Source organism: Saccopteryx bilineata, chromosome 3 (assembly GCF_036850765.1).
Source record: "Saccopteryx bilineata isolate mSacBil1 chromosome 3, mSacBil1_pri_phased_curated, whole genome shotgun sequence".
NCBI classification, from domain to species: domain Eukaryota; kingdom Metazoa; phylum Chordata; class Mammalia; order Chiroptera; family Emballonuridae; genus Saccopteryx; species Saccopteryx bilineata.
In genome coordinates this window covers 278,013,554-278,040,405 of record NC_089492.1, presented here as the reverse complement: position 1 = coordinate 278,040,405, position 26,852 = coordinate 278,013,554, and the positions used below count along the sequence as shown (strand labels likewise).

The following is a 26,852-nucleotide window of genomic DNA, read 5'->3' as shown; positions in this document are numbered from 1 at the left end:
TACGCTTGCTCAGGACTCCAGGTTCCTGCAGCCAACAAGTGACCAGGAGCTCTTTCAGCACCTCCTCTGGTAGCTTCAAAGTGTCTGGTGAGGCACTCCCTCATGAATGACCACCTTGTGAGTGACCTCCTGAGCACCCTCTCAGGTGACTTCACAGGGGTTCCGAGGCCGAGCACCTCCGTGTGGACAGTCTCCAGCACAGACCCCTACCAAGGCATCTCAGAACACTTTCGGCATCTAGTGAGCCTCGGCAATGCTCTCTCCAAAGAGGTCTGGAACTCAGCCCCAAGGGCAGAGGCTACTCCCATGTCTGCTACTCCTGCACTGTGTCAAGTCCTGTTTAATTCTTACTAGCCAATTCCCCCATTACTTGCAATTTCCTGTTAATAATTCCCTATGCTTTCCCTGTTTAAATTATTATGTAGTTTCTGTTTCCTGGTTGAACTCTAATGGTTTATCTCTTTACTACCAATTGTGACTTTCAGGAAATCAGTATTTCATTTGCAAAAAAAAGATAAAAATCTTACTTCCTGGAGTGCAAGGGCTTTGCAGGCTGTTAAAAGCTACTCAAGTAAGTCTGTATCTATTCCATCTCTCTTATTTACCTGTTAGATGCTCCATATGAGAGTATGACTTTAAAGAAAGTCATACTCTCCTGACTTTCCTATCTGTAAATTAAGGTAGTGGCTGAGATGGGACTAGAACTCAGACCCCACCATTCCCAACATAAACCCTTTCCACTATACTGCACTGTGCCTGTTGAGATAACACCAGAAATGTATGCTCTTATCAGAGAACAAAGTGAAGAACTTTGGTGAAATATTAAAACTTATGTGTCTGAAAAAATTTTTTTAATTACTGAAGATAGACATTAAAACCATGATACCCAAAGAATTCTGGCCACAGTACATCATTTTATACAATATAAATTTAGTTTTCACTTATTTAACTATCTTCTAATTGGTATATTTATACTTCAGCAAAATAATGCTAACAATTAAAAAATGATCCATTTGTATGGCTCATTCTTTCCACACACTATTAACCTAAATGTTTAATACACTATTAATTTAGAGTTAAATAGTCAGAAGTATAAAAATAGAGCTTTGCGGAAACAAACTCACCCGAATTTTTTTTTTAGGATTTTATTTATTCATTATAGAGAGGGGACAGAGAGAGAGAGAGAGAGAGAGAGAGAGAGAAGCAGGAAGCATCAACTCCCATATGTGCCTTGACCAGGCAAGCCCAGGGTTTTGAACCAGCAACCTCAGCGTTTCCAGGTTGACGCTTTATCCACTGCACCACCTCTGGTCAGGCTCTTCCGAATTTTTAAGCATTGTGCTGTGAAGCAAAGATTACAGCTGACAAGGACCAAGACCCTAAAGTATCACCACTGTCTATAGGCTGTGAGAAGATGTGGGGCTTACAAATCCCACCTTTTCTCACTCTGAGCCAAAGATATTAGCATTGTGCCCAAATCAGATCATATAAAAGACAGCACAGTATTTACAGATAAAAGCAAGAGTAAAAAATTCCCAACTTGGAGCCCGAGCCAGAGAGCTCTGTTGATTAGAGCGTTGCCTGATGTGCCAAGGTTGCAAGTTCGATCCCCGGTCAGGACACACACAAGAATCAACCAATGAATGCATGTGTAAGTGGAACAACAAATCAGTGTTTCTTTTTTTCCTCTCTCACTCTTCCTCTCTCTCTCTAAAATCAATTTTAAAAAATAGCTCCCAACTTGAAGCTCCAAAACCTATGTAGTCGTAAGACACTCACTTCCCTCCATCCCCCACACCCAACCTTGAGAAAGAGAAAAATCTGGTTTATTTCATGAAAGTTCTGCCTCAAAGAGATACTATCTAAAAACAAACAAATATAAGTTAGGAATAACAGTACACATACTTGTGCATGAAAGAACTAAGTAATTCCAATAAGAACAATCTAAAACTGATTCTGCCTAAATTTGCACATTAGTGGCTGATTTTGCCAAGGTTAATGAATTTAATCTTAATTTTAGAGGTTATCAACTACCAGGAAATCAGCTTATCTGGGGTTACAGTGAAATATTTATTAAAATACTTCAATGTGCCTGACCAGGCAGTGGTGCAGTGGATAGAGCGTCGGACTGGGATGCCGAGGACCCAGGTTCGAGACCTCAAGGTCGCCAGCTTGAGCGCAGGCTCATCTGGTTTGAGCAAAGCTCACCAGCTTCAACCCAAGGTCGCTGGCTCGAGCAAGAGGTTACTCGGTCTGCTGAAGGCCCGCGGTCAAGGCACATATGAGAAAGCAATCAATGAACAACTAAGGTGTTGCAACGCGCAACAAAAAACTAATGATTGATGCTTCTCATCTCTCCATTCCTGTCTGTCTATCTCTCTCTCTGACTCTCTGTATCTGTAAAAAAAAACAAAAAAAAAACAACACTTCAATGTAACAAACTAGGCAGAAGTATACTCTTGCCTGCCTTACTGATTTTTATCTATCACTAGAAATTAATGGACTATAATATCAGCATATTGCTTAGAGCCCTGGTTGGCAAACTGCGGCTCGCGAGCCACATGTGGCTCTTTGGCCCCTTGAGCGTGGCTCTTCCACAAAATACCACACGTGGGCGCTACGTCAATAAGGAATGTACCTGCCTATACAGTTTAACTTTAAAAAACTTGGCTCTCAAAAGAAATCTCAATCATTGTACTGTTGATATTTGGCTCTGTTGATTAATGAGTTTGCCGACCACTGGCTTAGAGGAGCTATAACTGTAAACTACATAAGAATAATCAAATGTATTTCCTTCACTTTAATATTGGTCATTTTGTATATAAATGATAAATATACAGAAAAGAAAATCATGTTGAATCCTGACAATGTTTATGAAAAACCTAGAACCATGCCTGGCACGTAAGAAACACTCAAAAGTACATTTCCTCTATTTGGTTGGTTTAGAGTGATGTAGCTGGCAATATATTCAGAAGTAAGCCCTTCCCACACCATCCCCACCCACCTTTCTCTTCCTGGATACCGTCTCCCATCATGTAGTCACTACAGGTACTTGGACATAAGTATAGGGCCTGCCGAAGCTCCAAGTTGAGAAACCAGACTTGAAGAAATGTGTTGACATAACAAGTAGCCCCAAGGTTAGTGAGGCCCACAAATGAGTTCTAAGAAAATAGAAAATTTACAGTTAGCAAAATCAATCTGCCTTTCAATTTAAAACATTTTTAAGAAATATTTTTTAAATTTTAGATTAAAAATTTATTAAATCTGTTTCAACCAACATGGTATAACCACCTTCAGCCTCTCTTGGCGAAGAGCAAGGTATCATTTTGATGAAAGCCCTACCTGGGTTGACTACAGAAGTGAAAAGATGGGGAGGGGCGCCCAGGGGGAGGGGCATGACGAGGGACAAATATACGGGTTGGAAATGAGTTGACTTTGGGGGATAGGCACACAACACAATCAACAGTTCAAATGCTATAGAAATATTCACCCAAAATCTATGTACTCTTATTGATTAATGTCACCCCATTAAATTTAATTTCTAAGTTAAAAAAAAAAAAAGAAGTGAAAATATCAGGACAGCACCATAGCTCATGCCTAATCTTCTAGTCACCTAGTCTCTCCTCTCCAGCCATGCATATCTAACATGAAAACTTCGAGAAAAGACCAGTTTTGAACATGAGTACAAAGGTTTTTGATTTGTTGTTTTCCTGAACTGCTAACATTCAGAAAAATGACAAAGTAAAACTTCCCGAAAAGTTCCCTTTCACCCTACATATTAGGGAGATGGGAGAAAAGGGGAGTTGGTTGCAACTTTTTCCGAAGATAAGGCTGAGGATTCTTGAACTTAAAAAGGATCATTCTTTTTAAGTAGAGAAGATATCTATGCAGCTGACGATTTTGTGAATTTTGTGAATGCTAGGCTTTATGATTAAAAAATATTAATGTGTACTAAAACAAAAGTGAAACTACTTGTCATGTGTATAATATATAAAAATACAAGCTCAAGAAAGCAAAGTAATATCATTATGGGAGAGTGTTCCCTTGATGTACCACCTACTTTAAAGAGACTTAAAGAGTTAAAAATAAAACATGCAACGTTAAGGCAAATATAGAACCATTTAAAAAAACCTGTTTAAACTAGAATTATAATTGAAAGGCTTGCTGGATTACACAGATACCTCTTTTAAAGCAGACTATTAAGAACTGTTCCCATTAAAAAAAAATTGTTCCAATTCAAGCAGTTTAAGAGTCTTAAGTCCACTACTAATCTTAAAGTTGCACAGGTTACCTGAAATCAGTAATGGTTCTGATCATAGGCACAAAACCAACCAACCAACCAGCCAACCACAGAAACGCCATATAAAATCACTTAAAAATGATGGCTTACCTTTTTTCTCCTCTCACTATTGGGATCATCAATATTATGAAAACTATTTTCATCTATTTCTCCTAACCAGATATGCTCACCAATCCCAACCAAGCAATTCGGATTTCCTTTGCAGTTTCGTCTAAAAAAAAAAAACACACAAAATAATTTAACTTTTAAAAATACCCTAATTCCATGATAAGAAAGATTCAAATTGAAACTACAATGATGCACCACTTAAAAAACTATTTCTTATCTATAAAATTAACAAAACTGAGAAAGTACAACACCACATTCAGTTTGTGAGGCTCACTCAGTTTGGAAAACAGAACTCACTTTTTTTTTTTTACAGGGACAGAGAGAGTCAGAGAGAGGGATAGATAGGGACAAACAGGCAGGAACGGAGAGAGATGAGAAGTATCAGTCATTAGTTTTTCGTTGCGACACCTTAGTTGTTCATTGACTGCTTTCTCATATGTGCCTTGACCGTGGGCCTTCAGCTGACTGAGTAGCCCCTTGCTTGAGCCAGCGACCTTGGGTCCAAACTGGTGAGCTTTTTACTCAAGCCAGATGAGCCCGCACTCAAGCTGGCGACCTCGGGGTCTCGAACCTGGATTCTCCACATCCCAGTCCGACGCTCTATCCACTGCGCCACTGCCTGGTCAGGCCAGAACTCACTTCTCGCTAATGAGAATGCAAACTGGTAGGACTCTTTTTTTTTTTTTTCCCAGACACAGAGAGAGTGTCAGAGAGAGGGATAGACAGGGACAGACAGACAGGAATGGAGAGATGAGAAACATCAATCATTAGTTTTTCCTTGCGCATTGCGACACCTTAGTTGTTCATTGATTGCTCTCTCACATGTACCTTGACTGCGTGCCTTCAGCAGACCGAGTAACCCCTTGGCTCGAGCCAGCGACCTTGGGTCCAAGCTGGTGAGCTTTTTGCTCAAACCAGATGAGCCTGCGCTCAAGCTGTCGACCTCGGGGTCTCGAACCTGGGACCTCAGCATCCCAGACCGACGTTCTATCCACTGTGCAACCGCCAGGCCAGGCAGTAGGACTCTTACAGAGAGGAATTTTGCAGTCTCTTAACAAATCTACATACATATACAGCTAGCCATTTCATTTCTAAGAATTCACCCTGAGATACATTGCCAACAGTGCAGAAACACATGCACTGGGTTATTTCTTACAGCATGTTTGTAAATGCAAACTTCTGGAAATAAATCAATGACCAAACATAGGGAACATGGTACACACATATAATAGAGCACTATGCAAGTATAAAACAAAAGCACACGAAGATCTCTATGAACTGAGGTGGAGTAACTTCTAAGATATATTAATAAGTAAAAAAGCAAAGTGCAAAACAGTATCTATAGTATGCTATTTTGCGTGTGTGAGCAATAAGAACCAGAAAAAGGATAAAGCAGAGACTAATAAAATTGGTTACCTACTGAGATAAGGGTAAAAATAAAAAAAGGAGGGATGTGTGACATTGTCCCATACATTGTTGTATTCTGGGGCCACATAAATCAGTATTCAGTCTCTCTCTCTCACACACACACAGGCAATAAGAACGGGGAGGGGGGCCCTAAACTCAACACAAACGTAATTCAATTGAGTAGCATATCCACACTGAAGGGCGGCACTCACCCAAGCAACCCTAACAGTCATCACCAAGCTTTTAGTAGTGTGCCTCGGCTAAAGACAAAAGGAACAAATGTCAAACTCTTAATAGCTTCCTTTTCACAGAGACATGAATTAACAATTCTGAAACAACTTTCTGTACATCCTACAACTGAACAAAAAAGTAAATATAGCCTGACCTGTGGTGGCACAGTGGATAAAGCGTCAACCTGGAAACGCTGAAGTTGCCGGTTCGAAGCACATATGGCTTACCTGTCAAGGCACATATGGGAGTTGATGCTTCCTGCTCCTCCCCTCTTCTCTCTCCCTCCCCCCCCTATAATGAATAAATAAAATCTTTAAAAAAAAGTAAATATATTGGGGACAACGGGAACCAAGTTTTAAAGGGCAAAGTTACAAATAAGAAAAAGAATAAAAGAAACCCTGCAGTACTGATTAGGAAGATGTCTTATGCAATAACATTTTTAATTTGGAAAGTTTAATAATTCCAAATAATTTAATAATTCCTCATAATTCTTATGAGGGAGCTGCTTCTCCTGAAGCCCTTTCCTATTTGATTCGGTGACTATTCTAAGTGCCTGTAAGGAAATGTCTTAAAACCTCCTTTGGAAATAGCAAACTATGACTATAAATGCAATGATAAGGTGACTGTAAAGAATTAAATAAGAGAAGGGAAAGAGCCTCATTTGGTGCTTAGGACAGATCAGGGGTTCAATAAATGGTTGACTGTTTGGAATATCATTACTTCCATGTCAATTCTCTGGAATTATTGGACAGTAGCTAATTCCTGTGATATAAGAATAAATACTGCCTGACTAGGGCGGTGGCACAGTGAATAGAGGGGTCGGACTGGGATGCGGAGAACCCAAGTTCGAGACCCTGAGGCAGAACTCATGAATCTTAATACAGAGGGTCAGGTTAGGGTTGTCAGATAAAATACAGGGCAATAGTTACTTAAATTTCAGATGGATGACATTCATACTAAAAAGTATTTGTTGTCCATCTGAAATTCATATTTAATAGGGAAGCTTAAGCGGAATAGCTTTTTGTCAGCTGGGGGCCTAAAAGCAATAACATGAGCATACCTAACAACCACATAATTGATTTTTAAATATTCCCCACTTGAAGAACCTAGGGCTCCTGGGAGAAATGGCTGTTGCCAAGGCTGGGCAGGGAAAGCACAAAATAAACACAGACTATACTGCTATACCCAAAAAGTAAAGGTATACTCAAAGAGTGATGGGGACATGTTAAAAGGAGGGCTTAAAGGGGGCTCCCAGTGGCCAAAGCTGGAACAAACGAGCAACGAAATAAGTAGTAATAGGATTATAACCTACGGAATAAAGCAAGAATCTATGTGAGATGGGCCTGGAGCCCTGAGGCCAATTCGAAACCCCAGGCCTGCCCAGTCAAGGCATATATGAGAAGCAACCACAAGTTGATGCTTCCTGCTTCTCCCCCACCTCTCTAAAAAGTAATAAACAAAATCTTTTTAAAAATCCTGATAAACAATATACCCAAATAATGGCAACTACTATAGTCAGGGAATAAAAAGGAGAAACAATGTTGTGATATGTAACAATATCATTAGTTGAAAAAAGGAAAGTATAAAACAGTGTTTAAAAACAGGTATGACAGCCTGACCAGGCAGTGGCGCAGTGGATAGAGCATTGGACTCTGATGCAGAAGGACCCAGGTTCAAGACCCCGAGATCACCAGCTTGAGTGCGGGCTCATCTGGTTTGAGCAAGGCCCAACAGCTTGGACCCAAGGTCGCTGGCTCAAACAAGGGGTTACTCCATCAAGGCAAGGCACATGTGAGAAAGCAATCAATGAACAACTAAACTGTTGCAACACCCAATGAAAAACTGATGATTGATGCTTCTCATCTCTCTACGTCCCTGTCTATCCCTCTCTCTGACTCACTCTCTGTCTCTGTAAAATAAATTAATTAATTAAATTTTTTAAAAAAAACCCGGGTATGGCAGTTCTCTCTTCTCTGGCCACTCAAGATGCCTAGCAGGAAGAAGGTGCCACCGACTCTGCTGTCCTGGAGAAGGAGGAGGCCCAAGAGGTGGTAAACCCCTAAATCCCTGTTCGAGGAAAAGGCCCAAGAATCATGGCATTGGACAGGACATCACCTCAAAAGGGACCTCACAAGGGACCTCACCTGCTTTGTCAAATGGCCCCACTATACTTGGCCACGAGGCAAAGGTCTATTCTCTAGAACAGGGGTCCCCAAACTGCGGCCCCCTGAGGCCATTTATCCGGCCCCCGCCGCGCTTCTGGAAGGGGCACCTCTTTCATTGGTGGTCAGTGAGAGGAGCACAGGATGCATCCTGGAGTACTGTATGTGGCGGATGTGGCGGCGCCGCAAAGCAGCAGCATCACTCATGTACAGTACTACTTCCAGTGATGCGGGACGCACGCGTCATGGCTCCGGAAGCATGTCATATCACTTGTTACGGCTAGCAGTGACAAATATGGAACTGGACATTGACCATCTCATTAGCCAAAAGCAGGCCCATAGTTCCCATTGAAATACTGGTCAGTTTGTTGATTTAAATTTACTTGTTCTTTATTTTAAATATTGTATTTGTTCCCGTTTTGTTTTTTTACTTTAAAATAAGATATGGGCAGTGTGCATAGGGATTTGTTCATAGTTTTTTTTATAGTCCAGCCCTCCAACGGTCTGAGGGACAGTGAACTGGCCCCCTGTGTAAAAAGTTTGGGGACCCCTGCTCTAGAAGAATCTCAAAGTGCTGCCTGCCGTTAACCAGTTCACCCAGGCCTTGAACCGCTAAACAGCTCCTCAACTGCTTAAGCTGGTCCACAAGTACAGACCAGAGACAAAGCAAGAGAAACAGCAGAGATTGTTGGCCCGGACTGAGAAAACAGCTGCCGGCAAAGGGAATGTCCCCATCAAGAGGCCACCCGTCCTTTGAGCAGCGGCTAACACTGTCACCACCCTGGTGGAGAACAAGAAGGCCGAGCTGGTAGTGATTGCAAACGATGTAGATCCCAGAGAGCTGGTTTTCTTTTTGCCTGCGCAGTGCCATAAGATGGGGGTTCCCTTCCGCATTATCAAGGGGAAGGCCAGGCTGGGGCGTCTAGTGCACAGGAAAACCTGCACCACCGTCGCCTTCACACAGGTTAGCTGGGAGGACAAAGGCGCTCCTTAGCTGGTGGAAGCAATCTGGACCAATTACAACGACAGCTATGATGAGATCCGCCACCACTGGGGAGGCAATGTCCTGGGTCCAAAGCTGATGGCTCGTATTGCCGAGCTGGAAATGGCCAAGGCTAAAAGAACTGGCAGCCAAGCTGAGCTAAGTGTGCACGGTTGAGTCTTCTGTACATAAAAGTAATAGTAATAAAAATTCTCCTTCAGCCAGTGTATTAAGTTTGGGGTTGAGAGTGATTTACCACATTGCCAGTAAGAAGTTTGGGATGGTGGTAAGTACATTTTCAAACCAGGGCCCTTATTTATCAACCACAGGGCAGAACTACTATATGAGTTGTTTTGTGTGCTGGTCAGTTTTGAAAAAGCTTATCTTAAAACTGCTGCTTGGTCATACATATTCTTGTATACTCTGAACCAAGCCTGGTTCAATCAGTTGACCAGCTCACTCAGAAAGAAAGGCATGTGTGTACCAGTGACTTATTTATACTAACAGTACATGACTCAACATAAATAAACAAAAAAAGGAGTAATAAGCCTGTTTGTTTAGATAAAAGTATATGTTATAAACAGGATACCACCATCTCTGAGGAGGTTTCACCTGGGTACTTGTTAGCTCAGGCATGGCCAACATATGGCCCACAGGCCGGATCCGGCTGCGTAATGAGTTTATGCGGCCCGCGATTAAATTTTTCATATTCTCCGCTACTTTAAAATCTCAGCTACTCAGAAGCGGAAGCATCTTTGATTATTGGAAATCAAGATATTTAAGAAGATAGTGATACATGGAAAAGAATTCCACGTGTGACTAATCTAGGGTTAACTTCCAATAATTTGTCAAATGGATTTGCAATACTTACTTTTTAAAAATATTCCATTATAAAGATTTACAACTTTTGTACTCGTCTGTATCCTATATGAACTGTTTGACGTTTAGCGGCGATGTGAAACCCACATACTTTTAGGTGGAGTTTGTCGGTGTGCACCCACGGTCAAACAATTCATTATTTTTGTGGTCAAGTGTGCTGAATCAAGTGGCATTGCAGCATAGATAATAGCTGCAGTTGATAACTGAAAATGTGTCCAGGCTCTTTTTAAAACAAAATAATTGTTTTATTTGCAATATAACCCCTTCAAAGCTCATTCTATTAATTAAATATTGTTTTTGATTGATTGTGATAGTTTAGCTATTTATACAGTATGTAATTATATTTTTATTAAAATATTGTATATTAAAATTTTTTCACTCACATTTATTCATAAACAAATTACATAATAAAATTTTGTTTACTTAAACAAATCGTTTTTGTATTTAACATTTTGTAATTTTAATATTTCGTCTAGCCCATGAAAAAAGTTTTCTTTCTAATCTGGTGCAGCGGCAAAAACTGTTGGCCACGTCTGTGTTAGCAGCAAATAAAGAGTAAAAGGCTTTTGCCTGACCAGGCAGTAACACAATGGACAGAGAGTTGGCCTGGGAGGCTGAGGACCCAAGTTCGAAACCTCGAGGTCACCGGCTTGAGCACAGGCTCACCAGCTTGAGTGCAGAGTCGCCGACTTGAGTGTGGGATCATAGACATAACCCCATGGTTGCCGGCTTGAACCCAAAGGTCGCTCAAACAGGACAGGCACGGCATCAGTAACCTAGTAAAGTATCCTCCAGAATGTGCAGTTGCCACCCTCCCCAGGCAGCTATCCTGGCCCCATAGCTGCTCTTTTCTTTGAGAAAGAGTTCCAACCAAGGTTGGGAGATACTTCACCATAAAGGTTTATCCTTTACATCCTTCTAAGATCCCAGCTATAACGAAACATTTGGCAGTATTAAAATGAACAGTTTCAGGCCCTGGCCAGTTAGCTCAGTGGTAGAGCATCAGCCTGGCGTGTGAAGTCCCGGGTTTGATTCCTGGCCAGGGCACACAGGAGAAGCGCCCATCTGCTTCTCCACCCCTCCCCCTCTCCTTCCTCTCTGTCTCTCTCTTCCCCTCCTGCAGCCAAGGCTCCATTAGAGCAAAGTTGGCCCAGGCGCTGAGGATGGCTCCATGGCCTCCGCCTCCGGTGCTAGAATGGCTCCAGCCGCAATGGAGCAATGCCCCAGATGGGCAGAGCACCGCCCATGGTGAGCATGCTGGGTGGATCCCAGTAGGGCACATGCGGGAGTCTGTCTGACTGCCTCCTCACTTCTAACTTCGGAAAAATACAAAAAATAAAATAAAATAAAATGGGCAATTTTATCCAGTTTTCAATTTCTCAGGGAAGGTTAAGAAAAATCCCCAAAGCAAATAACCATTAAATCAGTGGCAGTAAGTCCTCTAGTAGAAAATACAGCTCATCGCACAGTTTCAAATATCACCATAAGGCACCCTACCAGACCCCTAAAAAAGATCCCTAGCCTATCCTCACTTTTATCATCATAATTTCAAGTTGAAGAGGGGGAAAAAAATGGGAAAAACTAGTTCTCAAATTCTGGTATTGTCAGCCATGAGATATATATGGTTCATCTTTATGGATCATAAGTTTTAAATAATAATTAAAAGAAAGATTTTTATTAAATTAAGTAGATTATGGAATAATTATGAATTTTAAACTAAAATTTGTAACAGAATAAGGAAAGGTTAAGCTATAGCAGATATTAGATCATAAGGTAAAGTCCTAAAAACGCAACCAGTGTAAGAGAATAAAAAGTTCAGAAACAGGCCCTGGCCGGTTGGCTCAGCGGTAGAGCATCAGCCTGGCGTGCGGGGGGCCCGGGTTCGATTCCCGGCTAGGGCACATAGGAGAAGCGCCCATTTGCTTCTTCCCCCCCCCCCCTTTCCTCTCTGTCTCTCTCTCTTCCCCTCCCGCAGCCAAGGCTCCATTGGAGCAGAGATGGCCCGGGCGCTGGGAATGGCTCCTTGGCCTCTGCCCCAGGCGCTAGAGTGGCTCTGGTCGCGGCAGAGCAACGTCCCGGAGGGGCAGAGCATTGCCCCCTGGTGGGCAGAGCATCGCCCCTGGTGGGCCTGCCGGGTGGATCCCGGTTGGGCGCATGCGGGAGTCTGTCTGACTGTCTCTCCCCGTTCCCAGCTTCAGAAAAATACAAAAAAAAAAAAAAAAGTTCAGAAACAGACAGGCCCAATTACATATGGTAATTTAACATGCAATAAAGGCATCCAAATCAGTGGAGTAAATATAGAACTTTTAATAAACGATGGCTAGGACAACCATGCAGCTATCTGTAAAATTGGACTCACTTCACAGTGTACTTCAATACAAATTCCAAATGGGTCAAAGACGTAATTGAAACCACAATAACATAAGAAAACATCAGAAAATATTTCTTTATAACATTGGTATGAGAAAGGCCTTTCTATGATTCAAAATTCAGAATCCAATTCGATCAGGGATCAGGGCACATACAGGAACAGATGTTCTTATCTCTTGACCCTTTCTCTTTTTTAAAAAAGCTTTATTTATTTATTTATTTATTTATTTTAGAGCGAGGAGAGAGAGAGAGAAGAAAGATGGGCGTCGGGGGCAGAACAGGAAGTATCAACTCACAGTAGCCGCTTCTGTAAGTGCCTTGACCCAGCAAGCTCAGGGTTTTGAACTAGCGACCTCAACATTTCAGGTCAAGCTCTACCCACTGTGCCACCATAAGTCAGGCTCTCTCTTCCTCTCTCTAAGATGAATAAAATAAACACTAAAAAAAAAAAAAAAATTTTCTGTGTGGCAAACAAATCCATACACAAAGTTCAAAGGAACAGTAACAAACTTTTTGCAACTCATATCACAGAAATAATCTCTTAACATTTGAAAAGCTCCTATAAATTCATAAGAAAAACTAACAAAAATGGGCAAAGAACAACAGGTAGTTCAAAGAGAAATATGAATGAAAACATGTTCAATCTCTGTCCTTAGAGGGATGTAAAACGAAACTAGACAGAGACACTTCATTGTCTTAACCAACAGGGCAGTCTACCAAGGAGCCTCTGCTCCTTCTAGAGACTATGTTAATATCCAGGACCATGTAACAGGCTCTGAGAAAGGAATTGTGAGCAAAAGTGATACATGGAATTCAAAGGCAAGCATTTAAAGGTCTGCACTGAAAACCTACAGAGGAACTAACAATGTTTCAAACTGTGGCTGCTACTTTTGATATCCAAGTGACTAGGAGGAGGCAGCTTCCCCCTTTCTCCATTCACCCTGTGCCTAGTTTATTATAATATTCACGTAGCTTGGGCCAGATATAAACCTTTGTTGTTTTAAGCCACTGGGATAGGGAGTTATTTGTTCCCACAGCAAAACCTAGCCCCACTCTGACTGATATAGCTTGTCTTGCCTATCAGATTGGCAAAAATCCAAGAAGTCTTACAAGGCCACGGAGAAAACGGCAATCTCTCATATAATATAATATGCTAGTGAAGCTAAAAAATGAAGTGATCTCTCTGAAAAACAATTTCCAGTATGTACTCAAATTACCTTTGCATTTACTCTTGACACCCTGTAATCCACGTGTATATTTATTCTATAGATTTAGCTGCACACATGCAAAACAATTTAAAGTGGAAGTTAATTTATTGAAACACTGTTAGTAACAGCAAAAGACTGAAAAAACACCCAGTGTCAATACATAGGGAACTAGCTAAATGATGATACAAAGCAAGCAAGCAATGAACTAAAGAGAAGCAACTATGAGTTGATACTTACCACTCCCCTCCTGCCCCATAAAAATCAATAAATAAAATCTTAAAAGAAAGTAAAAAGCAAGCAAGACTAGAAGATATCTACAATACATACATTCAACAAAGCACTTCTACCCAAAATAAAGAACTCCTACAAATCAGTAAGATAGTCAAAAAAGGCAACAATGGGTAAGAAATTTAAACAAGCACCTCACCAGAAGATACACAAATATGAAAGAGGTCAATTTTACTGGCCATTAGAAAAATGCATATTAGCCTGACCAGGCAGTGGCACAGTGCATAGAGCATCGGACTGGGACGTGGAGGACCCAGGTTCAAAACCCTGAGGTCGCCAGCTTGAGTGTGGGTTCATCAGGTTTGAGCAAGGCTCACCAGCTTGGACCCAAGGTCTCTGGCTTCAGCAAGCAGTCACTAGGTCTGCTGTAGACCCCCCTCCCCCATCAAGGCACATATGAGAATGCAATCAATGAGAAACTAAGGTGCCACAATGAAGAATTGATACTTCTCGGGCCCTGGCCGGTTGGCTCAGCGGTAGAGCGTCGGCCTAGCGTGCGGAGGACCCGGGTTCGATTCCCGGCCAGGGCACACAGGAGAAGCGCCCATTTGCTTCTCCACCCCTCCGCCGCGCTTTCCTCTCTGACTCTCTCTTCCCCTCCCGCAGCCAAGGCTCCATTGGAGCAAAGATGGCCCGGGCGCTGGGGATGGCTCTGTGGCCTCTGCCTCAGGCGCTAGAGTGGCTCTGGTCGCAACATGGCGATGCCCAGGATGGGCAGAGCATCGCCCCCTGGTGGGCAGAGCATCGCCCCTGGTGGGCGTGCCGGGTGGATCCCGGTCGGGCGCATGCGGGAGTCTGTCTGACTGTCTCTCCCTGTTTCCAGCTTCAGAAAAATGAAAAAAAAAAGAATTGATACTTCTCATCTCTCTCCCTTCCAGTCTGTCAGTCCCTATCTGTCCCTCTCTCTGTCTCTGTCACATACAAAAAAATAATAAGAAAAACTAACTAGCCATTTGATAAAAAGTAAAGTAACATAAAGACGAATCCGCCCTGGCAAGGTAGCTCAGTTGGTAGAGCATTAGATTATTGTCCCGATATACCAACGTTGTATATAACCAATTGGATATACCAATATTGTCCCGATATATATCCCGGGTCAAAGCTCATCCAAGAATCAACCAATGGCCTGACTGGTGGTGACACAGGGGATAGAGTGTCAACCTGGGACTCTGAGGTCACAGGCTTCAGTGTGGGCTCATTCAATTTGAGCACAGGCTTGCCAGCTTGAGTGCAGTTCCCGACTTGAGCGTGGAATCATCAACACAATCCCATGTTGCTGGCTTGAGCCCAAATGTGAGAAGCAATCAATGAACAATATAATGCAACTACAAGTTGATGCTTCTCATCTCTTCCCCTTCCTGTCTCTCCCTCTCTCTCTCTTTCCCTTCCTGTCTCTCTCTCACTCCCTATATTAAAAAGGAATCAGCCAGGCCCTAGCCGGTTGGCTCAGTGGTAGAGTGTCGGCCTGGCGTGCGGAAGTCCCGGGTTCGATTCCCAGCCAGGGCACACAGGAGAAGCGCCCATCTGCTTCTCCACCCTTCCCCCTCTCCTTCCTTTCTCTCTCTTCCCCTCCCGCAGCCAAGGCTCCATTGGAGCAAAGATGGCCCGGGCGCTGGGGATGGCTCCTTGGCTTCTGCCCCAGGCACTTGAGTGGCTCTGGTTGCGGCAGAGCGATGCCCCGGAAGGGCAGAGCATCACCCCCTGGTGGGCAGAGCGTCGCCCCCTGGTGGGCGTGCCGGGTGGATCCCGGTCGGGCGCATGCAGGAGTCTGTCTGACTGTCTCTCCCCGTTTCCGGCTTCAGAAAAAAAAATACAGGGGAAAAAAAAGGAATCAGCCAATGGATGCATAAATGAGACAACAAATACATGCTTCTCTCTCTCTCTTCCTCTCGAAATTCAATTTAAAAAAAAAAAAGATGCTAGCCTGACCCGTGGTGGCGCAGTGGATAAAGGGTCAACCTGGAAATGCTGAGGTTGCCAGTTCAAAACCCTGGGCTTACCTGGTCAAGGCACATATGGGAGTTGATGCTTCCTGCTCCTCCCCCCTTCTCTCTCTCTCTCTCCCCTCTCTATTAATAAATAAAATCTAAAAAAAAAAAAAAAGATGCTAGCCTGACCAGGCGGTGGCACAGTGGATAGAGCGTCAGACTGGGATGATGCGGAGGACCCAGGTTCGAGATCCCGAGGTCGCCAGCTTGAGAGTGGGCTCATCTGGTTTGAGCAAAAGCTCACCAGCTTGGACCCAAGGTCGCTGGCTTGAGCAAGGGGTTACTCGGTCTGCTGAAGGCCCATGGTCAAGGCACATATGAGAAAGCAATCAATGAACAACTAAGGTGTCACAATGTGTAACGAAAAACTAATGATTGATGCTTCTCATCTCTCTGTTCCTGTCCGTCTCTGTCTGTCTGTCTGTCTGTCTCTCTCTCTGTGAAAGAAAAAAAAAGATGCTAAATAAAAAAAAGGCAAATGAAAATAAGATGCTATTTTTCACTGATCAGATTGGTGTTTAAAATAGGAATGCTGAGGTGGGAAATAGGGTGAACACAGGTGTCAGTGTTAAATGGTCTGAACTTTTAACCATCGATCAAAATTTAAAATGGTCACTGTGCCCTTTACATCAAGGATTCCTCATCTTGAAACCTAAGTGAAAACACCGTCTCAACAAACGTACACATGTAGGGATGTTCACAGCAGCACATGACTTTTGAATCCACGCTTAATCTGAGGTCCAAGCAATTTTTATTTAAACATCAAAAAAGCTTTTTTCTTCTTTTGCCTTGGCTGGATTGCTCAGTTGGTCACAGCATTGCCCCAAAGCACAGAGGTTGCCAGTTCGCTCTCCAGTCAGGGCACACGCAGGAACAACTAGATGTTCCTGTCTTTCTCCCTTTCTCCTTTTCTCTCTTGCTAAAGCCAATAAATAAATAAAATAAAAAAGCTTTTGTACTGCAAATAATAATATCAAGAAAGTGAAAAAACAACTCACAGAATAACAGAAAATATTTGCAGTATAAGGGACTTGTATCCAGTGTATATAAAGAACTCTTACAACTCAAGAATAAAGACAGTCCAATTTTAAAATGAGCAAAATACTTGAATAGACATCTTTCCAAAGAAGATCCATCATTTGCCAATAAGCACATGAAGAGATATATAACATTACAGTGGTGCCTTGAGATACAAGCAGACCAACATACAATTTTTTAAGATTGGACGAGCTACGACTCGGTCCATATTTTTGTTCGAGATCTGAGCGAAATTCCGAGATACGAGTCGTGACTTGGGAAGCTGCCACTAGTTGGCGTGTTGGCGCACGGGTCCAGTATCGGCAGCACAACACCAGCATCTCATTCTTTCTCACGAGTTACCCACAGAATCAAGTCGAATCTTGTGCACTGTACTAGTTTTTGCATCATTTTTGCATTCATTTTTGCATTTTTTACTAACTTTTTTTGTGTGCTATCATGGGGCTGAAGAAAGTGAGTGTAAAGGACAGTGGTGAAAAGAAGAGAATGATGTCAATAGAAGTAAAGCCAGAAATAATAGAAAAACATGAGCGTGGTATATGAGTGATTGAACTGGCAAGGCTGTACGATCACAGTACATCTACAATTTGTACCATCCCTAAACAAAAGGATGCCATCAAAAGCACAAATCCAGCGAAAGGAACTACAATTCTGTCCCAATTAAGGACAAATATCCATTAAGAAATGGAAAAGCTTCTGCTGGTGTGGGTGAAAGAGAAAGAGCTGGCAGGAGATACAGTGACGGAGACTGTAATATGCGAAAAGGCATGTATTATTTATGGCGACATGAAGAAGAAAGAACCATCAACCTCAAAGGAGGCAGCAGAAATTATGTTTAAGGCAAGTCATGTCTGGTTTGAAAATTTCAAGAGATCTGGCATCCACTCGGTGGTGAGGCATGGTGAAGCTGCGAGTGCTGACGTTAAGGCAGCTGAAGAGTAGTACATAGCACGTTTTGCTGTGCTTATCGCAAAGGAAGGCTACATCCCCCAACAAGTGTTCAACTGTGATGAAACAGGATTGTTTTGGAAAAAAATGCCCCGGAGGGCTTTCATCACCAGAGGAGAAGAAGCTGCCAGGCCATAAACCCATGAAGGACTGTCTGACCCTTGCATTGTGTGCAAATGCCAGCGGTGACTGTAAAGTAAAGCCACTGCTAGTTTATCATTCTGAAAATCCTCGAGCCTTTAAGACTCACAAGATTCTTAAAGAAAAACTGCAGGTTATGTGGCACGCCAATGCCAGGGCATGGGTTACACGGCAGTTTTTTACTGAATAGGTAAATCTTGTTCGTCTTTGGTCCTGCAGTGAGGAAATATCTTCAATAAAATAAACTCCCAATGAAAGCATTACTAATCCTTGAAAATGCTCCAACTGACCCACCTGGTCTTGAAGATGACATTCTAGATGAGTTCAAATTTGTGAAAGTCCTCTACCTCCCACCCAACACAACTTCAATCTGGCAACAGTGACGGAGACTGTAATATGTACTATGGATCAGCAGGTCATTTCCAACTTTTTTTTTTTAATTATTATTTATTTATTTATTCATTTTAGAGGAGAGAGAGAGAGATTGAGAGAGAGAGAGACAGACAGACAGAAGGGGGGGAGGAGCAGGAAGCTTCAACTCCCATATGTGCCTTGACCGTACAAGCCCAGGGTTTTGAACCGGCGACCTCAGCATTTCCAGGTCAACGCTTTATCCACTGCGCCAACACAGGTCAGGTGGGTCATTTCCAACTTTAAAAAGCTTTACACAAAGCACTTGTCCCGCCACTGCTTTGAGGTGACTGAGAATACAATTCTAACCCTTTGAGAGTTTTGGTAAGATCACTAAAACATCGTGATATGTTTATGCATTATTAACTTGGCATGGCAAGAGGTTACAAAAAGAACCTTGAACTCAGCATGGAAAAAGTTATGGCCTGATGTTGCTGCAGACAGGGACTTCGAAGGATTCGAACCAGAGACTGAGACCAAGGTAGAAGCATTGGAGGAGATCTGTCCCTTGGAAAGTTGATGGGTCTGGAGGTAGATGAGGGTGATGTAAACGAGCTCTTCAAGGAACATGAGGAGGAACTCTCAACTGAGGAGTTGAAGGAGCTACAGATGATGCAACATATGGAGCTTCTGCAAGAGATTAGTAGTGAGGAGGAGGTAGAATCATAGGAAGTGATTTATTTCTACAAGTGAAATTAAAGACCTGCTGGCAATGTGGGAGAAGCTTTCAAGTTTCATTCAAAAGAAACACCAGAAAAAGTTTCAATTGGTCATGCTTCAGCACTTTTTAATGACACTTGTTTGTCACATTTCTGTAACATTTTAAAAGCCAGGCAAAAGCAAACATCTTTGGATAGATTTTTATTTAAAAGTCCTGCAAGTGAAAGTGCTGAAAGTGCAACCAAAAAGGCAAGAACAGGTGATGATTAAATGAAAAATATGTAATGTTAAGCTTAAGTTAAGTTTAAAGTTAAGAAAGTGCACTTTTTTACAATTAAGTTTTTGTGGTTTTATTTTAAGTAAAAAAAGGGCAGTGTTAGTTTCGTTTAAAGTAAAGAAAATGCAGTTTTAGTTTACATTTAGTGTTAAGAAAGTGCAGTTTTAGTTTATGTGTCTACAGTGCCTGCATCCCTCCCTCCCTCCCTCCTCCTCCACCATTCACCTGTTAGCTGCACTCGTCTGTCTCCAAGATAAGAATACAGTACTAAATAACACTTTTTTATTTAATATATTTTGTTATGCATTGGTAATGTATATATGTGTGTTTCTTAATTAAAACATCTTTTTTCATAATTTAGGATGATTTGGGGATGTTTCACAGGGCTGGAATGGATTAAATCTATTTTAGTTATTTTGAATGGGAGAAATTTGTTTGATATACGAGTTGACTGACTTAAGAGCTCAGTTCAGAACTAATTAAACTCGTATCTCAAGGTACCGCTGAATTAGCCACCAGGGAAACGCAGATCAAAACCACGATATACCACTTCATATCCACAAGGATGGCCATAAGAGGCAAAATCAGGTGTAAAGATGGAGATATGGGAATCCTCATACTTTGTATGTAAAACAGAGCAGCCACTGTGGAAAATAATGTCTATAATGTCCACACAAAAACCTGTACACAAATGTGCACAGAGCATTATTCACAGTAGACGAAAAGTGGAATGACCTAAACATCCATCAGCTGATTAATATATATATAAATGTGGTAGGTGCATGCATAAAATGGAATATTATTCAGCAGTAAAAAAAATAATCAATGAGCACATGAAAAGATGCTCAACTCATTAGTCATTAAGAAAATGTAAATCAAAATCACAGTGAAATGCCACTTCAAACCAACTAAGGTAATTAAAAAACAAACAAATAACAATAGAAAAACCCCAGAAGGTAACAAATGTTGGCCCTGGCCTGGTAGCACAGTTGGTTAGAGCAGTGGTTTTACAACATTTTACAACTGGGGACCAGTGACCTAGCTGGCTGGAAATGGAAATACACAACAAATAAAGTTTGTCTTACTGCGCATAACAGTGCAACATAGTACAAGCTGGTGCTTGATCTCTGACCTCTACATGTATGATGCACTGGATACTACATTAGTTTGTCTAAATGCTTTTTGTCTATTGTGCATGATTTGTAAATGCTCTGCATAGTGCAAAGGTTGTTTGAACAAGTCTACAAGTTCCAAAGATATGTAAGACAACCTCAGTAGTATTTTTATCGATGATACAGGCTGAAAAGTGGCAATCACTTTGAGCATTAGCAAATTCAACTAAGATCATTAGATTTATAATCTTTATACAACATCAGGGTGGTTAACTCTTTCACGGACCAACACAAAAATTCTGGCGGACCAATTAAAAAACTCTGGGTTAGAACATTGCTTTGATACACAAAGGTTGTAGGTTTGATCCCTGGTGAAAGCACATACAAAAATCAACCAATGAAGCCCTGGCTGGCTACCTCAGCGGTAGAGCATCAGCCCGGCGTGTGGAAGTCCCGGGTTTGATTCCTGGCCAGGGCACACAGGAGAAGCGCCTATTTGCTTCTCCACCCTACCCCCTCTCCTTCCTCTTTATCTCTCTCTTCTCCTCCAGCAGCCAAGGCTCCACTGGAGCAAAGTTGGCCCAGGCACTGAGGACGGCTCCACAGCTTCCACCTCAGGAGCTGGAATGGCTCTGGTTGCAACAGGTATTGCCCCCTAGTGGGCATGCTGGGTGGATCCTGGTCGGGTGCATGAGGGAGCCTATCTGTCTGCCTCCCCACTTCTCACTTCAGAAAAAATAATACAAAAAGGCTAAAAAAAAAAAAAAATAGGAGCCTGACCTGTGGTGGCACAGTGGATAAAGCGTCGACCTGGAAATGCTGAGGTCGCTGGTTCGAAACCCTGGGCTTGCCTGGTCAAGGCACATATGGGAGTTGATACTTCCAGCTCCTCCTCCCCTTCTCTCTCTCTGTCTCTCCCTCTCCTCTCTAAAATGAATAAATAAATAAATAAAAATAAATAAATAAATAAAATGAACCAATGGCCTGACCTGTGGTGGTTCAGTGGATAAAGCATCAACCTGGAACACTGAGGTCGCCAGTTTGCCAGTTTGGAACCCTGGGCCTGCCTAATCAAGGCATACATGGGAGTTGATGCTTCCTGCTCCTCCCCCCTTCTCCTTCTCTTTCTCTCTCTCGCTCCTCTCTAAAATGAATAAATAAAATCTTTTTTAAAAAAGCAACCAATGAATGCATAAATAAGTGGAACAACAAATTGATGTTTCTCTTTCTGTAAAATCAATAAATAAACGAAAGTAACAAATGTTGGCAAGGTTGAAGAGAAACTGAAATCCTCTTACATTGTTGGTGGGAATGTAAAATAATACAGCAGCTATGGAAAACAGTGTGGCACTTCCTCAATAAGTTAAACGTAATTATCACATGATCCAGCAATCCCACTCCTAAGTATATATCCAAAAGACCTGAAAACAGGTGCTCTAACAAAAACCTGTATGCAAATGTTCATAACAACACTATTCACAATAGCAAAAAAGTGAAAATAACCAAAATGTCAATCAAGTTAACTATTTGAAGTGATGGGTGTACCAATTACCTTGATCTTGGTAAACATTCCACAATATATGTATATATCAAATCAGCATGTTACACACTTGAAAAATATACAATTATTTGTCAATTATTCCTCAATACAGTTTGGGGAGGGGGATATTTTAAAGTCCATCAACTGATGAATAAATAAAATATGGTATATCCAAACAACAGAATATTATTCAGCCATAAAAAGGAATAAAGTACTTGTCCATGCTACGACATAGATGACCTTTTTTTTTTTTGACGGAGACAGAGAGAGGGAGAGATAGGAACGACAGACAGGAAGGGAAAGAAATGAGAAGCATCAATTCTTCATTGCAGCTACTTAGTTGTTCATTGATTGCTTTCTTGATATGTGCCTTGACCAGGGGGGCTACAGCAGAGAGAATGACCCCTTGCTCAAGCCAGCAATCTTGGGCTTCAAGCCAGCTACAATGGGGTCATGTCTACAATCCCACACTCAAGCCAGTGACCCCTCATTCAAGCTGATGAGCCTGCACTCAAGCCAGTGACTTTAGGGTTTCCAACCTGGGTTCTCTGTGTCCCAGTCCGACACTCTATCTATTGCGCCACCACCTGGTCAGGCAACATGATGACTCTTAAAAACATCATGCAAAGTGGAAGTTAGACAAAAAAAAAAGCCAAATATTATATAAGTCTATATGAAATATCTAGAATAGAGAAATCCAGAGACAGAAGAAGACAGAAGATTCGTGATTGCCAGAGCGTGGAGGAAGGGGACATGGGAAGTGACTAATTAATGGACCTGAAGTTTCCTTGTAAAGTGATGAGAAAAAAGTACTAGAACAAGACAATCATATTTGTACAATACTGTAAAGGTTGTACAAACCAGATTGGGTACTTTAAAATGGTAAATTTTATTATGTATTTTAAACAATTTTTTTAGAAATACATGGATAATCCTTGAAAATATGCTAAGTGAAAGAAGCCAGTCACAAAATCCACATAGTGTATGATTCCTTTTGCAGGAAAGGTCCAGAATAGGTATATTTAGAGACAGAAAGTAGACCAGTGACTGCTGGGAGCTTGGGTATCAGAAGGTAGAGGGGAGAAGTGATTGCCAATCTAATGGGTACAGGGTTTTTTTTAGGGGAGTCAACTGAGTTTTTTTAAACACTATTTATTTTCTCTTAATTTTTTCATCTACTTATTCATTTTAGAGAAGGGGGGAAGGGGGGAAGAGAGAGAGAGAAGGGGGAAGGAGCAGGAAGCATCGACTCTCATAAGTGCCTTGACCAGACAAGTGCAGGGTTATGAACCAGCGACCTCAGCATTCCAGGTTGACACTTTATCCACTGCACCACCACAGGTCAGGCCTAAACATTTTATTTGTTGACTTTAGAGAGAATAGTTGAGAGAGGGGGTGAGCGAGAAATACTGTATGTGCCTTGACCAGGCAAGCCCTGGTTTCAAACCTGCAATCTGAGCTTTCCTGGTGGAGGCTCTACCCACGGTGCCATCACAGAACAGGCAGAGGGGCCAAAATGTTTTAAAATCAGACTGTGGTGATGGCTGAACAACCCTGTGAATATACCAACAAAAAAACACTGTACTCTACATTTTAACTAGATGAATTGTATATGTGAATTATCTCAATGCTGTTTCTGTGTGTGTGTGGGGGGGGTGACAGAGACAGAGAGGGACAGACAGGAAAGGATATGAGAAGCAAGCATTCTTCTTTGAGGCACCTTAGTTGTTCATTGATTGCTTTCTCATTATATGCCTTGACCTGGGGGGGGGGGGCGCTACAGCAGACCAAGTGACCCCTTGCTCAAGCCAGCAACCTTGTCCTCAAGCTGGTGAGCCTTGCCCAAACCAGATGAGCCCACGCTCAAGTCCGCGACCTCGGGTTTCCCGAACCTGGGTTCTCCGCATCCCAGTCCGACGCTCTATCCACTGCGCCACCACCTGGTCAGGCTTCAACGCTGTTTTAAAAAAGGAGGAAGAGCCCTGGCCGGTTGGCTCAGCGGTAGAGCGTCGGCCTAGCGTGCGTAAGACCCGGGTTCGATTCCCGGCCAGAGCACACAGGAGAAGCGCCCGTTTGCTTCTCCACCCCTCCACCGCGCTTTCCTCTCTGTCTCTCTCTTCCCCTCCCGCAGCCAAGGCTCCATTGGAGCAAAGATGGCCCGGGCGCTGGGGATGGCTCCTTGGCCTCTGCCTCAGGCGCTAGAGTGGCTCTGGTCGCAACATGGTGAAGCCCAGGATGGGCAGAGCGTCGCCCCTGGTGGGCGTGCCGGGTGGATCCCGGTCGGGCGCATGCGGGAGTCTGTCTGACTGTCTTTCCCTGTTTCCAGCTTCAGAAAAATGAAAATAAATAAATAAATAAAAATAAAATTAAAAAAAAAAAAGGAGGAAGAACAACTGCTTGGATGTTAAGTTTGCAATAGTAGCTTAAAACTCACCTTTGCAATGACATCCCCCTTATAGTGATCTCAGCCAATTTTTATGCCTTTACTTCCGTTAAAGTCAGAACTATTGCAGTGAAAGAGTTTATTTTTGGTTACTCTGGAACCTAATTATATTGAGAAACTGAATGAAGCTTAAAAAGTTCTATTATATACGGACTTCTGTCCTTCCAGTACTTACTCTTGGAGTCAGATTTGCCCTCCTTGTGAGCCCAACGCCTAGAACTTGGAATGATTCGTTTGCTTTATGGAAGTTCCTTAACTTGTTTGCTATCTCAAATGAGACCCCTCACAAAAAAAGAAACAAACAAACAAAACTAGACTTTAAGCTCCAAAGCTGAGAACCTGACTTCCATTCCTTTCGGATCCCGCCGCAAAATGTAAAAACTACAGGAAGCCTTCACTAAATGCCTGCTGAAAGGCGGCTACTGAGCATGCCCGGCTTGGCCAAGTCAATTCAACAACATTCCGGAACAAAAACTAGAGCTCCCGCGTTAAAAGGTGGAAAAACAGAAGACACAGGCACAATGCCTAAGGATTCGATCTAAAAGGAAAGGCAAGGTCCAAGGGCTAAGCAAAAGTGAAGGACAACACTTACACAGCTCAAACTTCGTACCTGGTAGAGAGGTGTACAGTCGGAACGATTCCCCCCCGCCTTAAAAAAAAAAAAAGGCTAAAAAAATAGATTAACGAAAGAAGGGAGGTCAACAGGGGGCCGAAGTGCACCAATGACGTAGACTAACCATACGTTCTTCCAAAGCAACCCTATTGAAAAGTAATACTAAGCGTCAACACTGATGCAAGATATAATGTGATGAAGCTCACTTCGAGAAGTTCCCTTTTTACAAACAAAAAAGCCGAGCCGTGGCCAAGATTCCTACCACTAAAGGTTGGCTAAGCTCTCAGCTCCTGCCTTTAACCATTTCCACCGCCATCTTCTAGATAAGAACCCAGAACCCTTTCTAAAGGGCTTTCAGCAGCATCACCACCGTGCAGAGAGCCTGGGAAGGCTGCGTTTCTCAGGTCGCCCAGACGGCGGAAAGGAGGAAAGCCTCCACCTTCTTCCTCTCCACGCCTGCTAGATGCACGCAACCGGCCGCCCTCTTCCTTCCCACAACCTGACCCCCTAGCCCGATTTCCAAGGTCCGACGCAAGTGGGACGCGAGATCCGGTGCACGGGGCCTCACCTGCAAACGCCGCGGATGCAGGGCTCCAGCCAGATGCGGTAGGCGGTCTCGATGTGCTCCTGCGACACCTCCTCGGGCCGCACCGTCTCCGCCCAGCGCCAGGCGGCCTTCTCCAGCTGCAGCCGCGGGGCCATGGCCTTGGCCAGAGGAGCGCCTCCTGAGCCGGGACGCCGCCGCCGCCGCCTCCGCCTCCACCGCCACCTAAATAGGCTCCGCCACCTGCCAGCGATGAAAACCAGGCGCTCCCTCAGCCAGCTGGCCAGTCAATCACCTGCGCGCGCCACTGCCGCCTGGTCCGCCCGCGCCCGACCCGCACGACCCGCCGCAAAGCGCCGCCGCCGACACCCGACACCGCCCGCCGTCTTACTCCCGCAGACGTAGGAGATGTACTCCCCGCCGCGGTGGCGCATGCGCGTCCCCAGCAGCCTTTGCGCCTCCCGCGCCTCTGGAGGAAAGGGAAGCGGTCGTCAGGGACAGTTTTGTCACATCCTATCAACGCTGCTGGAGAAGCAGTGCCTAGGTCGATGTTCAGGGTAGCGTCCTCCGAACCACTATTCTTAACAAGCTGGCGCCTCGAGGGCAGTAAGGCTGCCTATTCTTGCCCTCTGGTCCTTCCCCTTTAACCGTGGAAAAATCACGCGAGAAGCTACTCAACGTACATCTTAGGTCCGCTAACGGCTGGGTGGGACTTGAAACCGGGTCACCAAAGAAACCAGGCTCTACTCTCTAAAGGAAGATTGAACTTGAATATGGGCCGGTTCCGAATCCTTTACCGAGTCCTCTTGACGTAACGGGACGTTCTGAGCCTTTCCTGAACTAGAACTGGACTACGAGTCCCGGCAAGCATTGCGCGCCACGCACTGCGTTCGAGGCATACTGGGGTTTGTAGTCTTCGAGATGGGTGGGCTTGGTTTGCCGCGGATTGTGCAAAAGCGTACGCGGGGGCGGGGTTTCCCAGGCCAGGAGGGTCACCTTTGCAGCAGCCTGACCCTCCTCACTACTGTTTCTATAGGACGCCTTCCTACTTAATTTTTCTTGAAGCTCTTCTCTAGCTCCCGAGTTTAAAAACAGTTCGTTTTTGCAACTTCTGCCCCAGGATATAGAGTAACCTTATCAGAATGTTTTGCAAACTGTAAAGGGCAGTGCTAGTGTGAGGATTTTGAGAACTTTACATTTGA

The 26,852-nt window shown here is 43.3% G+C and overlaps 1 protein-coding gene and 1 pseudogene across 5 annotated transcripts in view; one reads left to right on the top strand and one right to left on the bottom strand.

Moving 5' to 3' along the window:
• Window positions 1-26,446, bottom strand: part of USP48 (ubiquitin specific peptidase 48) — an 88,936-nt gene extending 62,490 nt beyond the window's left edge. The window contains exons 1-4 of one of the 5 annotated variants that reach the window (XM_066270185.1): window positions 26,334-26,446; window positions 25,675-25,893; window positions 4,391-4,511; window positions 3,005-3,161 (exon numbers count right to left, since the gene is read on the bottom strand). In XM_066270185.1, coding sequence (XP_066126282.1) covers window positions 3,005-3,161; window positions 4,391-4,511; window positions 25,675-25,893; window positions 26,334-26,335 — 499 coding nt within the window. In that variant the 5' untranslated portion in view covers window positions 26,336-26,446. Of the gene's footprint in view, window positions 1-3,004; window positions 3,162-4,390; window positions 4,512-25,674; window positions 25,894-26,041; window positions 26,179-26,333 lie in introns of those variants that run through there. The other 4 variants (XM_066270184.1, XM_066270182.1, XM_066270181.1 and 1 more) reach the window with 4 other exon arrangements.
• Window positions 7,171-9,367, top strand: LOC136328772 (large ribosomal subunit protein eL8-like; annotated as a pseudogene).
• Window positions 26,447-26,852: the final 406 nt, after the last annotated feature.